Here is a 16,705-nt window from a genome sequence, read left to right as displayed (position 1 = left end):
GTATCTCAATATAGTTAAATTTTAATGAATAATCTCAATTGAATATCATCAGATTTTATAATATAATTTAAAATCCTAACTGAACACGTCAATATTCTGACACATTTTTAAAATCCTAATTGAAAATATTTTTGGATTTCATAAATAAAAAAATTATAATTTAAAATTTTAATTAAATAATTTAGGAATATACGAGGCTTGGGGTAAGTATCTGATGCCTTGAATATGTTTGTCGGGCAAAAACACCCAATTTGATTTTCACAATGGAAAATGCAAATGCGTCTGGTTTAGATTTTAGATATATAAATTTAGAATTTTAGTTAAATAATTTAGGAATACAGGAGGCTTGGGGTAAGTATCGGGCCGCTTGAACATGTTCGTCGGGTAAAATCACCCAATTTGATTTTCACAATGAAAAATGCAAATGCGTCTGACTTTGATTTTAGAGATATAATAAAATTTTGAGTATTCAATTAAAATTTGAAATTATTCCAAAAAATTAAGGTATGGTCAAGATATAAATTGTATTTAAATATTTGTTAATATTTAATTTGGATTATTTAAAATTTATCAAATTTTGATAGCATTTAAATTAATGAATTTTATAAAATAATTTATTTCATGGAATATCGAACATAAACTCTATTTTAATAATCTACGTAAACTCTGTGACAACTTTTTTTTATCTCAAATGTGTAACATTCGGTATAAGATGTAAAATAAATATAAAATAAATCAGGAATTTATTAGAATCCTCGTAAAGTTAGAATCTTCAATAAATCACCGTCGAACTCAAGTACTCAGCTATAAAATTAATTTTGCCGGATCCGTTAGGAAAAGGCATCTCGGACCATCTGTGTCTCTTTCTTTCCCTCGTGGAATAGGCCCCACAGCTCCTCCTCCCACTTTTCCCCAATTGTTCAAAACTCAACTCCTCCCTTCCCTATTTCACTCCGTTTTAGTTTCCCCACTCTCTCTCCAAATCTAATCTCCCTCTCCCTCCCTCTCTCTCTCTCTCTCTCTCTCTCTCTCCACACACACGCTCCTGTATCTATACATTTTTAACGAACACATCTATCTTCAATGCTGGAGTGAATTTGAAGTAGAGCGATACAAATTGTATAATCAGATGGCTTCCAGCAGTAATATTTATAGAAACAATAGTAACAATCACAGAAACACGATGAAGATCGACCGTCCGCTCGCACCTTCGTCGAATCTCAGAGCTTCTAGTTCGTTTAAATCTAAGCTCACTCCCTCCTCGTCTACTTCCAATGTTCGTCGCAGTAGCCCCGCTTTTCTCGGACGACCCGATAATTCCGGTCTGCACTACTTTCTTCATCGTCTAGCTATTCGTTTATATCGTTTTTTCATGATTTGAATTATTGCCTATTTTTCAATGATAATTTGTTGCTTTGTTAAATATGCTTGGTGTTAATTACTTTGGAGTCATTGAGACTGTGTTGGGTCATGGGTGTTTCCATCATTTGGTTGCTGTGTATTAATCGAGTTATCGAGTAGTTTAAGTGTTTTTATCTCATTGCTGTTGACTAGCATGGTAAACAACTTCAGTTCGAGTAGATTATAATAGGAATTAGGATCTCATTTACCTATAATATCTTTCTTTATTTTTGTAGTGACGATAACCAAAATGTAGTATTGGTTCAAATCAGGGATCACTAACTAATTCATGGTGTCATAACCTGTTCTAGTTTTGTAATTGAGAGTCACTTGGGTAATACAGGCATTACTTCATTGAAATTAGTTTGCACTGCTTTATAGCCTTCTCAATTTAGTGTTGCAGTTACTTATGAAACCTTTAGCTGTGAAACATAAAATTCTTAGGGAAAGGAAAGTCTTACATTTAGAGGAGTAATAGTTGGCACTTGGCAGGAGGTTATTAATCTGCTCTGGGTAAGAAATATTAACATGATAGGAGAATGCTTATTTGTAAAGACATTTTAAGTATGTGCTGATGCCTGCAAGTTGCACCATCTTGCTATATAAATATTCGCGTCTTACAACTTATCTAGAACCTGAATTAATTAAATCATAAATGGAGTATCATGGATGCAGGATGCCTCATATGAGCTGCATTATGCACACCAAAGTATTTTTAAAGTTTTGCAACTGGGACTCTCCTATTTGTCTGCATACCCATGCAGATGTGACATGATATGTATGTGGTGTGGGTATGGGATCTGTGTCTCCTTTATATTAAAAGAGGACAGCCGGACACTTTACCTTGCATAATCCTAGATCGAAAATGACATAGAAGCCTTCTGACAGCTTGTTTATTGAGATTAAGGTCCATTTCATAGTTGATTTTTTTGTAAAAATATATGTGATGCGGAAAGTAGAGCACTAAACAAGATTACTTATTCATTCTGCATAATAATATGAAATACTGGAAATAACTTTATATAAGCAACACACCAACTAATTGGTTAACATATAACAAAACTCAAACTCTATCGTGTTACTAAGAAATAAGAGCTAACAAACTAATAAACAAAAATTTAAAAATATTCAAATAACTTTAAATTATTCTCAACATATCCTTTAATTTTATGCCATGAACTGGTCATTTGTGATTAACTGTACACGAATTATTTTTATTAGATAATAGATACTGATTTTAAAGATGTACAATTAATAAAGAATATATAAATAAATATTTTTCAAATGTACATTTCTAGTCCCTGCACTATTGTTCAATATTATGTTTATAAGAATTCGACACTTGGATCCACACTGATGTCTTACACCCGTATCCTTGTCCGGGTAACAGAGCTTTTACACGGAATGCAGACGTGAAGAAAAGCTATAGATAATGTAAGATAGTTTGCATTTAACATAAGCCCACTAAGTGGCTACATGATTCTTGATATAAATGGAATTTGCACGATGGCGCTCTTAGCTATGACTATATTTGGTCCACACTAGAAAATATTTTACAATTTCTTTGTGTAGATACTCTCTTCAATTATGCTCATCTTTGTGCCTTTTATTATATATTGATGTTAAGAAAAACATATCTATAATATTTGTTACTGTGCTTCCTAATTACTTCAGCTTAGAGTTACATAAGGTTGTTCTTAATTCATAACTTCACCCTTCAACACATGATGAAACAATATATATTGTGATTTATGTCCCTGGACAGTTTCTGGAAGAGTTCGAGTTGCTGTAAGACTACGACCTCGAAATGCTGAAGAATTGGTAGCTGATGCTGATTTTGCTGACTGTGTTGAACTGCAACCTGAGGTTCTTAGTGTTAATCTCTTATAGTAAAGGATCTGAATATTGTTTAAGATATGATCATATTTCTTAAGTTTAAGCTTCTAATATTAGTACAGTGTGTTCACGACTTCACGATGATTATGATATTTATTAATTTTATTGGCCACAGGTGAAAAGACTGAAACTTCGAAAAAACAACTGGGACTCAGACACCTATGAGTTTGATGAGGTGCTTACTGAATTTGCCTCACAGAAGCGTGTTTATGAAGTTGTTGCAAAACCTGTTGTGGAGGTGTGTTCTTTTTAACGCCAATTGATCTTGAGAAACACTGCATCCTATTCAATCACTTGCCAGTTTTTGCTTGATAATATTTGTTGAAGTTGTTGGTTAATTCTCTCGATTGAGCTAATATTTCTGCCTTATACATCTTATTAAGATTTTATGCTCAATAACATTGTTGACATACGATTGTAGAGTGTTTTGGAAGGTTATAATGGGACTGTGATGGCCTACGGTCAAACTGGTACTGGAAAAACTTTTACTCTGGGAAGGTTGGGTGATGAAGATACTTCTGCTCGTGGAATAATGGTTCGTGCAATGGAGGATATACTAGAAAATATCTCACCAGAGACCGACTCTATATCGGTTTCGTACTTACAGGTTGGTATGTTTTCCTGCATTATTAAATGATGATGTAGTATTTTTACTGTCTAATTATGTGTTATATTTTTTTTTTGGTATGCTACACAGTTTAGTCTATAACCACATGGTACTTATATAAGTTTCTCACATTGTGGGCAGCTATATATGGAGAGTATCCACGACCTTTTAAATCCAGTAAACGACAATATCACCATAGTTGAAGACCCAAAAACGGGTGATGTATCTTTACCGGGGGCCACCCTCGTTGAAATAAGTGGTCAACAGAGTTTCATGGAGCTACTACGTATAGGGGAAGCTCATCGCATTGCTGCCAACACTAAATTAAACACCGAATCTTCACGCAGTCATGCTATACTCATGGTGAATTATCTAGATGTCATCTTTAGTTTTATATATATATGTACATTCCTATATTGTGTAGCTGTTCTTTTGCTCTGTGTATTGTCATGTTTAGGTTATCAGCTAATTATGGTTTTACCTTAGGTTCATGTCAAGAAGTCTGTCTCCGGGAAAGAAGCCGATTTTTCTGATAATGACAATTCCTCCCACTTTGGCAGTAATTTCAACCCTCCCATGCTCCGAAAAGGCAAACTTGTTGTTGTAGATCTTGCTGGTTCTGAGCGCATACACAAGTCAGGTGCTGAGTAGAACTTACTTCCTCTAAAGGCTGTTTTGAGTTGTCATATATCTCTGATAAAGTTTTCATCATGCAGAAACTAGTCCATTTTATATTCACTTGAAATAAGTTCGTTTATCCTATCCTATATACTTGTATGATCTGAACACTCTTTTTAAACATGCTTTAGAATTTGTTTTCTGTGGAATGCTGCTTTTGCTGAACACTCATGATATTGTGATAAACATTAGACAGTGTTACTTGACCATGACGTATAAAGACAACAGTGCATATAACCAGTTTTTTAGTTGCAGTATATCGTATGCTGCATGTATATTAGTACATGTATAGCAAGATGGGAAAGAAAGCATATCATATGAAGATAGAGTGTCTTTTCTACTGCTGATGTTTGGAATTGTTTCTAGTGTGCAAGGAACAGTGGGCCTGAGATTTAGGATGCCCAAATTCTTAATACATGTTAGTCAGTCTGGCACGTGGGGTATGCGAATCCTACTTGAAAGTGCTTCCATTCGCTCAAAGTTGAGTGCTTAAGGATTGTGTTTATTTTAACCTCATACTTAGTAAAGACACAGGGATGAGAATTGTTGGCCAACATTCTTACTCTCAGGGAGTCGGGGGTGATTTCTTATATATTTGTATTTTTTCTATTATGAGAAAATTACATAAAGCATCCATAACTGAGGGAATTCGAGTGAGCAGGAAGTAGAAGATATATGTACTCCATTTCCTTTGTGCTATATTTAGCCTACTTAAAATTTCCAAACTTTGATGTCTTACTTGGTTGATGGTTATTACTCATGAGGTCACTTTATTTCTTTTGGATTTTGTCTTCTTTTTTCTCCAAAAATGTTCTTTGCAAAATTGTTAATTTTGGCAGGAAGTGAGGGGCATATGTTGGAGGAAGCCAAGTCCATTAATCTCTCACTGAGTGCATTAGGTAAGTGCATAAATGCTCTGGCAGAAAACAGTGCACATGTGCCTGTTCGAGATTCAAAGCTTACGAGGTTGCTAAGAGATTCGTTTGGAGGTAAGGTTATAGTTTTTTTTAATAATTGTAAGCAATCTAAGCTTGGATCTAATTTGACTTTAGTAGTTGTTAGGATGTTAAACTTAATTTGAATATGTTTATCTAGAGATTGCATTTACCATTTCGCCTTCTATATCAAGTAAAATCTTTATATCTTATTTGATGCCCACCGATGAGTCATTTTAAGCAAAATTTTAATTCACGAGACATTTCATTTGGTCTGAAATTACTAATTTATCCACATATTTATTAAATATAAAAAAATTGTTGTTTATGTGAATCGATACCTTATAACCGTCAAACCACTCCACTTGTGTTTTATATCATGCACATGATATGTGTGTGGATAGAAGAATATTAGAATTTATATATCTTTTTACATTTAGATTTTAATATATATAACATAAGCTAATAATGTATGATATGTAGTCAAATTTTCCTTCTCGTTTTCTTAAGTTTCCTAAGCCTCTAATCTTCTAGGACTGATGGATCCGGTACTCGATAATTGATTTATTGACTGTCAATGATAAACCTTTACATGCCTATATATATACTTCCTTTGTCCTGGTTGTATACGTTTGGGAGAGGGCTCGGCACGCATTTTAAGGCTCTTATAAAATGTAGTTACATAATTTTTATAATTTTTTATCCTTCTAAATAAAAATATAATGTTTAAACTTTTATTCAGAAACAAATTTTTTTTTATTTTTTAAATGAGCTATAGAACTCTACTTTATAGAAGCCTTAAAAATTGTATAGAATTGAGTGGGATGGAGGGAGTATAAATTAGTGGTAGAATAATACTAATCAATATTTGGCATATATAGATAAATGTAAGTTACTTGTTAAATACTTGTATTTTTAAAAATTACTCAACATGTGATTATTATTTCAGCCCTCTACATTCCTCCTAATTGCAAATTAATTGATAACTTAATAATTAATTGCCTCTTATTAGTCATAACACATTAGCTATATTAATTTATTAATTACTCACAATTAATTTTCACACATGTAATACATGATTTCAATTGTTTCAATAATTATACAAATCGAGTTACTGTATCATTTATCAATTTAAACTTACAGTATATATTTATATTTAAAATGATAGATTTGCATTACTCTTTATTTTTATAGCAACTTAGAACAATCAAAATGAATTAAATAATATGTATTTAAATAACAAATGAAGTTGTAATAAAATAGATAACATATATTAATAGTGACCAAGTATGATTATTTAGAAGTCCGTGTCTTATACCTTCTAATTGTAAAATATTTTGTAGTATATACAAATTTTTAATTGAACATGTTCTCAAACTAAATCACAAATATGTGTGCACAAAATATATAGATAGCTCAGCCGAACTATGGACTAGTTAAAATTATGATGGATATAGAATTTACCAAAAGAACTTCCACTGCTTACTCTCAGATTAACCTGTTATGTCTAACCAAAGACAATTATTGAGTTGTCAGTTTTCATCCTTATGACCTTATGCACATATGAAATATTAATTTCAGTTATGTGCTCACTCTATATGTATTCATCAAATAAAATATGTTGAAGATAAATCAAATAGTAAAAGAATAAGGAAAATCTTTAGTCGCGACACCATGAAATGACCCATGCCTCCACGGGTTGTTAGGCTAGTATGTAATATGTTGGAACTCTAATCTCATCTTTTAATTGTTACAATTTTTTTTCTGCTACAGGTACAGCAAGAACTTCATTAATCGTAACCATAGGTCCATCTCCACGCCATCGAGCTGAGACCTCAAGTACCATATCTTTTGGGCAAAGGGTGAGCACAAATTTATTGGCCATTTAAACCAAGGGATAAGTTGTTTATATTAATCTACAGAGAACCTGTTGGTATTATATATAATGTGTATTGAACTGACTGATCAGAAAGTGTTTCTAGTGCTGCTACTCAAGCAATGAGCTGACTTGTAATATTTGCTTGTAATCGCACAGGCCATGAAGGTGGAGAACATGTTAAAAATCAAGGAGGAATTTGATTACAAAAGTTTGTCCAGAAGGCTTGAGATTCAACTCGACAAACTAATGGCTGATAATGAAAGGCAGCAGAAAGCTTTTGATTATGAAGTTGATAGAATAAAATTAGAAGCACAAGACCGTATCTCTGAGGTGGAAACAAATTGCGCAGAAGCTTTGGAGGTTAGATTGGCTCCCTTTGTCTTCTTACATTCTTGAGTTCACCTTGAGTACCTTGTTGTTGGACAGTCAGGCTTCAAACATGGACATGGACAATTGACACTTCATTTTGGGCCGGCCAAAAAAATTCAAACTTTGAATAAATTTCCGAGTCCTACACTTGGAACTTCCATCAGAGTCCAAGTACATGTTACTAATTGCTTCCAGCCCCAATTCCTCTGTGTTATTATTTTCCCCATTCCGTTTTTATTACCCCCCCAGTCGATATCCACTTTTTATTCAATCAAATTAATTTAATTGAATACTTTCTAAGATATAATCTTTTCCCAAACTTACCCCTTAATAAAAATTAGACTTAAATAACTTTGTAATAAATTAGGGGTATAAGAGGAATCATTATTTATCAATTTGCCATAATTGTTAGATTTGGACATTATTTTTGGGACAAGTGAAACTGGAAATGGGGACAATAAAACAGGGACGGAGGGTGTATTTTTTTTTGTTCACATGTCATTTTCTGTTTTAAAACAATTATAGACATGTTTATAGTATAATGCCAGATGTAGTTATTTTTGGTGGCATAGTTATTCTCATGTAGTACTATACTTTTATGAATTGTGTGTCCAAATTAGTACTATAATGCGAGAATATTCGTGTCAGTTAGATATCGAAATTAAATTTTCCTGCAAATATTATATGTTCTTGTAAAATCACAGAGGGAGAAGAGGAAATGCCAGATGGATTACATGGAATCAATTAAAAAGCTCGAGGAGAAATGGATGAGCAATCACCAAAAAAATGGGAACAATGGCTTCGCTAATGGTACTACTAGTAGAGAGGTAATCTTTATTATGAGCTCCTTTTGTCATCTGTATTCTCATTGAGCTTTACGTAGTGTCTGAACCCGCCTGTGTAGCTTACGTGGAAGTCAGGAATGATGGTGTTTTTACTCACCAATCCCTTGCTTTGGATGTCAAGTGTCTTTAGTTTGTTTAGATATAGTTCTGAATGTCTCATACTTATTCTGACCTACGAGGGTGTTTGGGCAATCATAAATTTGAAGAAGTACTTATCTAGTAAAACACATACATGTTTATGTGCCAAAAGAGGGACCCAAAAACAACTTTGCTGCCTTTGCCTTCAGTACTGTATGTGAATTTTATTGGCAGTTTTTGCTGCGTGCTATTTCCTTGAAGGTCTTCGTGTATATACTTTTATATGACAATGTAGAATAACAGAAGATCTTAAAGTCTCTCTGAAGACTGTGTTTCGATGCACTTTATATTTAGGGGAGTATTTATAAGCCATGCTACTGCTGTAATTTGGGTGGGATTGTATGTTGCAATAAGTATAGATTTTAAAACTTGACATTTTGGCAATATTATGCACACCCTAATTTTTTCTGCTGCTCGAGCATAATATTGTGCTCCTGTTACTTTCCATTTTCATTCTCACTTTTTTCTAGTGATGATACTTTGTGATTTTGCTATTGATCACTTGATTATCTGTTGCAGGGGCAAGTAGGATCAGATCGTTCTGAAATCACAGAGCTTAAAAAATTGCTTCAAAATGAATCTTCTATGAGAAAGGCAGCTGAGGAGGAGGTTACCAACCTCAAAAATCAACTATACCAATTTACAAAGCCTGAGGTACTAGATTGGTTCTGTCACATGGATTCAATTGAATTTATAAATTGCTGGTGGTTATATGTGATTATTATCTTGATGTATTAGGCAGGTGGAACTTCATGCATATTAGAGCTTCACAAATTGCTTGAAGAAGAGACTCGTAAGAACAAAAGACTGGAGGAAGAAAATGCAGTCCTGCGAAGTCAGTTGTCACAACAAACTCTTGAAGCTGGACAGGTAATTACTTATATGCCTATTGCTGACCCTCTATTTTTTTTTTAAATCTGATGTTATGTAGTTTATGTTCACATTCACAAGCTGCTCATGAATTCCTGTGATGCAGAGAGAGGTATTGGTAAAAAGGATTTGATTACTTTTGTAGATGCCAAACATCATGTACCTGTATCTGCATTTTCAATAATCCCCAACTTTAGTAATTTCCATGGACTGTTTACCCTAGTGGTGCTATTCTGCGCATATTTATAAGCTTCATTTTCTCTCAGGTTACACATTCGCAACTTAGAGATGAGTATAGTGGGGAAGGTGCATTGATGACCAATCTCCCTGGACAAGGTATTGATAAATATGGGACAATTTATGCACTTTTTGTGCACTCAAAACATGTGTATAGAGTTTTTTAATGCTCTTATTTACTGGCAGTTGGATTGCAAAAGATCTTATCTTTGCTAGAATCAGAAGACCCTAACATTTGTATGCATGCTGTAAAAGTAGTGGCAAACCTAGCAGCTGAAGGTGAATGTTTACTCCTCACAACTCTTCTGTTTGTCAGTTTCTTGAAGTATAAGCCACAATGTTCATTGTTTATCACTTAAAGTTTGTGAAGTCTTATTGCATAATACCTTTGAGCGTCCCGCTGCATTCTTCAACAAAAACAGCTGTAATGTTAATCTCTTTCGACACAGTTCAAATTGTGAGGGATGCTTAAACAATGGTCCTAAAACTCCTTTATGGATCTAGGTAGTGAAGGGGGTGCCTAATTCCCCTACCCATTGCTTATATTAGGCGTTTTTAGTGCCATATGATATATTTATTCTTCCATTTAATGTATCTATATATTGTACAAGGGGAATATAAGTTGATCTGAAGATTCTGAAAGTTACCCAAGTATGTTAACAAACAAAATTAAATAATTTCAGGAGGTGGCGGACATATTTGACTTGGGTGGCTTGCATAATAGATGTGTTGTGGTATAGTACTCCTAGAGCTTAAGCAGTCATAGTTTAAGATATCCAAAGAAATATTAAGGTTTATGTGTGTCTCATGTGTGTGTGCATATGCACCATATTTCACATAGTAAATATATTAATGCGAAGATTCATTGACAATTGCATCATTGTTTTTTAAAATTTGAGCATCACAAAAAAAAAAAGTAATTACATCCTCAGCATGTTTAAGTACATATACAAACATAATTAGCACGCTGGAGTTTAGTGTCTCAAAAAAATTTGTGCCTATACAATTACGGTCTTACCTTTTACTTTGCTAATTGCATATTTATATTAAGCCCGCTCGGGTGGGATTATATTAAGGATGTGATCCCCTGTGGAATTTGGAAGTGCTCGTGTTAGATGTTTTCTAAAATTGACAGATAGTAGTGTTCCACTACAATTTCCTTAAATATTAAATTATATTGCATCAAGTCTGTTCAGATTTGCTATATAAAGCACCTTGAAAATTTGTCATAATTATCTGAAGCAGCTTGAAATCTGATGCTTGTACTCTGCAGAAGCTAATCAGGAAAAAATTGTTGAAGCTGGTGGTCTTACTTCGTTACTAATGCTTCTTAGAAACTTCGATGACGAAACTATTTGCAGAGTTGCAGCTGGTGCCATAGCCAATCTTGCAATGAATGGTAACTTCCTAATTCCTACACGCATATTGTGGTCGAGTCTTTTGATTTGCTTCTCATCTTTTAGTACTCCATCCATTATGATTCCAACTTGTTATTATCACTGCAGAAGCGAATCAAGAACTTATAATGGCTGAAGGTGGAATCAGCCTTTTGGCAATGACTGCAGGAGATGCTGAGGATCCTCAAACGTTGCGTATGGTTGCTGGAGCTATTGCTAATTTATGTGGCAATGGTATACATGATTGTTACCCTTGACCTTGAGTTTTTCTTCTTTTATAAAGTTTAATAGATAACTAAATCTTAATTCCCCTTTCTTGTATTGGTCTTCTGATGACTTTTGCTTTCTCTTAGGGTTTTGGTATGATTTATATAAAAATGCTATATAAAATTTGAGACATCTGGATAGTTTGAATTTGTTAATTATAGTATGAGATTACTTCTAGACTGATAGTTTTTCTTCATCTTTATCGTGTTTTGCCTTTCAAGTCTCGTCATTTCTCATACCTAATTTCCAAGTAGGAATGGGGCTGTATTGCCAAAAATATCTTTAACCTAGTCTCCTAAATTTAGCTGCTCTGAGAAATTTAATTTCGTGCCTTAATTCCTTCTTTACTCTTGTATATACTGTTCCACAGATAGATTACAGATGAGGTTGAGGTCTGAAGGTGGCATCAAGGCCTTGTTAGGAATGGTCAGATGCAGACATCCAGACGTTCTTTCTCAAGTTGCACGTGGAATTGCAAATTTTGCAAAGTGCGAGTCCCGAGCATCTGCACAAGGTAAAGTTCATTGTGAATGTCTGTACATTGGTAACCACTACTGCGCAATGCCAATTGAACTGATTAGAAATAAACATTATCCTGGCTAAATGATGAATTTATTCTTCTAGAAACAGTTTTATGCTGATTGTGTGCTATTCCCACATTTCCAAAATTGGACATATATTTATGGTATTTTAATACAGTGAAGCATAAAGTTCGTACTATGCCAAAGCATAACAATTACCAGAATACTAGAATTACATTCTAGCTATTGCTGATTGTTAATTAAGCTGCTTTTTAAAATAAAAATAAAAATATGGGTTTTACGGTAATCTTATTCACCTATGACAGAAGTTCCAAAAGACAATTTCTAAGATCATAATGTTTGAACTTCTATCTATGGCTTCTGACATGAACCTACGACGGGCATTATCTCAGGGTCAAGACGAGGACGTTCACTTTTAATAGAAGATGGAGCACTTCCATGGATTGTGCAAAATGCCAACAATGAAGCATCATTGATTAGACGCCACATTGAGTTGGCACTTTGCCACTTGGCACAGCATGGTGAGTGTATATCTCTTTTTAATGAAAGTCAAAGTTCCAGAACACTCTTTGGTTAGTGATATCAATAACATATTGTATCCTGTTGGTATACAAATACAAAGGTTTTGCACAATCTTCTGTGTGAATATTATAGAAGGCTTAAATTTTCTTAAGAGTTGTTTATTCATGGAAACTACAGGGATTCGATTTTTCTTCTATATTCTGGCAATTAAGTTTACTGTTTTTATATATTAAGTGAACTAAAGAAGTATCTTCTGACAATTCTGAATGTTCTCTCACTTCAGAAGTAAACGCAAAAGACATGATTAGTGGGGGTGCCTTGTGGGAATTGGTCCGTATCTCACGGGACTGTTCTCGTGAGGACATTAGATCTCTTGCTCGTTGCACTCTGACTTCAAGTCCAACTTTTTATGCTGAAATGCGGCGATTACGAATCGAGGTATAATCATTTCTGTAGTTAGCTATATAGAAACTGATTGTTTGTGTGATCTCTTGCCTGGGCATGCTCATTGAGGAGATTTATGTAGATGCATCTTCTTCCAATAAATGAGGATCAGGTTGGCTGAATCACCTGCAAAATTTTGATTGATGTTGTATTTGGGTTGGGTTTGTAATCACTGTAGTCTAATATATAATAGTAATTACTAAGCAGGGTCTTAGTATTTGTAGAAGATCCACTATGACATGGTTTCTTCGTACTCAAGTAAATTGATTAAATTTTAATGAAATGATGGTCTGTATTTTTCCTTGCTGTGTTAGACTTGGAGCATAACTGAACTGAGAAATTTGAGTTCTACTACACTACTTGATATACATGAGATTGGTGACTGTTTACAGATATGGCTTTACTACTAGGATTTATATATCTTTGCAAAACAGGTGTAATGACATAGAAGTTCGTGTATAGCCACCATTTTAACAACCTTGTTATAGTTGCAATTGATAACTGCAAGGGAGTAAATAGCAGAAGAATATTCACATTCTTCAAGAGAGGAAATAGTAATTGATCTGTTTAATATACTGTACTCCCTGATATGATGGATGTATAGACTGTAGTTTCTTTTACCAGACACAGCCTGATTTGATATATTTAAAGCTTTTGAGTTTTTATTTAGTATTGCACATATATAGTTCCAATCATAAGTAAATACACTGAACCTCAACCATTTCTCTCGCCCTGCATGGTTTCGTTTCTAGTTATTATTTGCGGCAGAGAAGTTTTCTTTAACTTGTCACACAGCTATAGAAGCAGAACTGGAACTATGACTATGGTTTTACTTTCATTTGTACCTATACATAGAGGTGGTGATTTTTACCCTTATACATGGAGTAGTAGTTATATTGACAGGAATGACAGCCATTACATATTATCTGAACACAGCATCCATATCTTAATTATAAAAGTGGTTTATGTGGATATGAATTACTGATAGTGTAAGGAATAATGATAGTTGCACGATTTCACGCACGGGGTAGGGGGAATGAAATTCCATGAAAATTTAAATATAAAGTTGAAGAGTTAAGTACAATAGAACTCCATTTTCTTTTCTACAAACTTGAGAATGCTGGACAATTATGTCCCTTTGGGACAATATAATAAGAAGGGTTTGTCTGGTGTGTACCCATGGGCACGTAATAAGCATCAAATTTTGTAAGTTTGGTAGATTTTTATTGGTGTGGTTGGTGAATTTGCAGAGGGTCTACCATTATAAAGAAGTGGAAGCCAATCAAAATTCACCATACTTATAGAATTTGGTGCTTAGTGTGTGGCTGTGTGCTCATGGACACACATTAGAAAAACTGTAATAAGAATACTATTTTCCGTGAAAGATGGTCAAACATATCATTTTGATACACGTTTCATTTAAATTGGTATCTCAAATCCGCATTCGCATTCTCGTAGTAACTAATATTTTATGTGACTTTTTGACATGTATTTTGAGGTTTTTATATAGTATATTTTTATAATATTTTTTTAAAATTCTTTTTTCTTAAATAAAAGCTTAACGTTTAAATTTTAATTTCGAATAAGTAAGATTTGAAATATTATTATGCATATATTTACAAGGACCGAAAATACAACTTGCTGGGACCTGGGACATATTTTATCTCAAAATTACTCCCTCCGTCCCGGTCATTTCTATACAGTTTCCTCTTTGGGACGTCCCATCATTTCTATACATTCCTAAAATAGCAACTTTTAATAATGTAAAACACTATTACACCAACTACTTTCTTCCACTATCTTCATTTTATAATAATATAAACACTATTACATCCACTACTTTCCCCCACTATCACACATCTATAATTAAATATAAATGGGTTCCGCCACTTTACTCACTTTTCATCTAACTTTACTCATTTTTTACATTTTTTTCTTGGTCTTCGTGTCCACACCAAATGTATACTACCTGTTGGGACGGAGGGAGTAGTTTCTCGTAGAGTTTGGCTCGAGGAGGCAAGCAGAGTGCATAGAGACAGACAATGCACGTGTGACACACTATTCCATGTCCATGTTCACGTCTGTTGATCATCACCTCCTTTGACATTGTATCCGCTCCAATTTCAATAATAAAAAAATGATAGTAGGAAAATATATTCATTTAACTTGAGGGAAAAATATTCTGTGCCTTGAAGCCCATACCTTTATGTTTTTATTCATGTATCGCCACCACCAAGTCACCACCCCATGATTTGAATTAGCTACTAGTTAGGTCTCAAAATCTTCAATCCTCTTGAACGATGTTAGAAGTGGTTAAAATGTTGAGCGCACCAATAAGCTAGCAATATTCTGTTGGGAGAATATAATTAGGTGGCCTTTTCATTGCTTCTGAAGATCCGGGGGAGCAAATAGATAATTAGCAGATATATATACAAGTTACCAGAAATTAAATATGATAAAAATAGAATATAAAGTCTGAAAGAGCTCGTAACTAATTAAGTTAATTTGTGTAGACTCCCTAGTCATATAAAACAAAATTACACTGTTAATAACAAGATGATATAACACTAATCTAATGTGCTAAGTTGAAAAAAAACTGAGGGAGAATATGAGTTAGTTGGAGAAATTCTAGGAGATGATATCAAAGTAAAAACATCAAACTCTTTTCTCTTCATTTTCTGGTGTCAATATGGAGGCCGAGCTCCACCCCAATACGCCTGATCACTTGGAACTTGAATTGAGTTCAGAAGATTAGGAGGCAATTCCTGAAAGAGAGATGCGTTTGGATCTCCCATCAGCTGCTGCTGCTGAAGCCGAGGGGACTCCAAGGGTCCAATTCCTGGCACCGATGTCTCTATATCTTCTAATGGCAGCCTCTCGTAGGCTGCATTTCCGAAAGAGGCTGCCATAATAACTACAGGGCCGGACGCTATAAGCTGTCCAGCCACACTTCCACCAACTACCTGGCCTTGACTGCCAGCCAGGTGGATGGTCAAACACGATGCACCCGGTGGTGCAGGCGGGGGCAAGAATGAGCCCGAAAGAGACAGAATCTCGAATCTGCCTTGCAAAGTAATAATTCCACCTGGTGCAGCCGGTTGCTTTAGGGTAACATTCATAACGGTTCCATTTCCGCTTAAAATGCAAACCCCTCGTTGTCTTTTACTTGCGAAAGAGGATACGCTTTCCTGAATATCACAACCGCTCGCGATTTCCATAATGTGGGACCTGAGTGCGTTTGCGCTGTCCCGTGTGATTATCATCGGCGGCTTGGGCTTGTTCTTGGAGCCGGCTGGTCTGCCACGAGGTCTTCGGCTCCCTTCAGCTTCTGATCCATTCAAGGACACCAATTCTTTGCCATCAATCCTTGAGTTATGGTTAAAGCTGCCTTCACTTTGTTCCTCTTCGGAATTTGGTGGTTGTTGAGTAGTGTGGTGGTTTTGCAAGTGAAGAGGGTGGTGGGGTAGTTGGAGGTCTCTGGGGTGAAAAGAAGATGGTAATGAATGAGCATGAGCTGTTAAAGGATCCATCTCTATCTTTTTCAGAGATCTCTTAAAAAATGACTTAATTTTAATCAACCACGCATTATCTGTTGAGGATCAAGTAGGAAGAGGCTTGGTAGGGTTTTTGTAGATGTTTGATGAATCATCAACCTAGCTTCACCAGAAAGAAACAAGA

At 34.7% G+C, this 16,705-nt stretch overlaps 2 protein-coding genes across 2 annotated transcripts; one reads left to right on the top strand and one right to left on the bottom strand.

Annotated features, from left to right (window-relative positions):
* The first annotated feature begins 842 nt into the window (after positions 1–842).
* Positions 843–13,333, top strand: LOC108207636 (kinesin-like protein KIN-UB). Its single transcript, XM_064087776.1, has 19 exons — positions 843–1,322; positions 3,167–3,267; positions 3,413–3,535; positions 3,719–3,904; positions 4,046–4,267; positions 4,391–4,544; positions 5,422–5,571; positions 7,291–7,379; positions 7,553–7,756; positions 8,470–8,592; positions 9,268–9,402; positions 9,487–9,618; positions 9,885–9,954; positions 10,042–10,134; positions 11,129–11,254; positions 11,361–11,486; positions 11,890–12,033; positions 12,454–12,582; positions 12,867–13,333. The coding sequence occupies exons 1-19, from the start codon at positions 1,130–1,132 to the stop codon at positions 13,025–13,027; spliced, it is 2,661 nt and encodes an 886-aa protein (XP_063943846.1). The 5' UTR covers positions 843–1,129; the 3' UTR covers positions 13,028–13,333.
* A 2,268-nt stretch (positions 13,334–15,601) lies between these two features.
* Positions 15,602–16,705, bottom strand: LOC108208477 (AT-hook motif nuclear-localized protein 24). The gene has a single exon (XM_017379010.2). It carries the CDS (start codon positions 16,555–16,557, stop codon positions 15,712–15,714), a length of 846 nt encoding a protein of 281 aa, XP_017234499.1. The 5' UTR covers positions 16,558–16,705; the 3' UTR covers positions 15,602–15,711.

Source organism: Daucus carota, chromosome 2 (assembly GCF_001625215.2).
Source record: "Daucus carota subsp. sativus chromosome 2, DH1 v3.0, whole genome shotgun sequence".
Classification (NCBI taxonomy): Eukaryota; Viridiplantae; Streptophyta; class Magnoliopsida; order Apiales; family Apiaceae; genus Daucus; species Daucus carota.
The sequence above is the reverse complement of the archived record's forward strand: the minus strand, read 5'-3'. Positions and strand labels throughout refer to the sequence as shown.

What these genes read in the sequence shown, in the direction of transcription:
- LOC108207636 (XM_064087776.1), top strand. Translation starts at nt 1,130, where the DNA reads ATGGCTTCCAGCAGTAATATTTATAGAAACAATAGTAACAATCACAGA. An exon ending in GTGTTGAACTGCAACCTGAG is followed by an intron (nt 3,268 to 3,412) that starts GTTCTTAGTGTT and finishes TATTGGCCACAG; the next exon opens with GTGAAAAGACTGAAACTTCG. An exon ending in GTCCCGAGCATCTGCACAAG is followed by an intron (nt 12,034 to 12,453) that starts GTAAAGTTCATT and finishes GCATTATCTCAG; the next exon opens with GGTCAAGACGAGGACGTTCA.
- LOC108208477 (XM_017379010.2), bottom strand. Translation starts at nt 16,557, where the DNA reads ATGGATCCTTTAACAGCTCATGCTCATTCATTACCATCTTCTTTTCAC.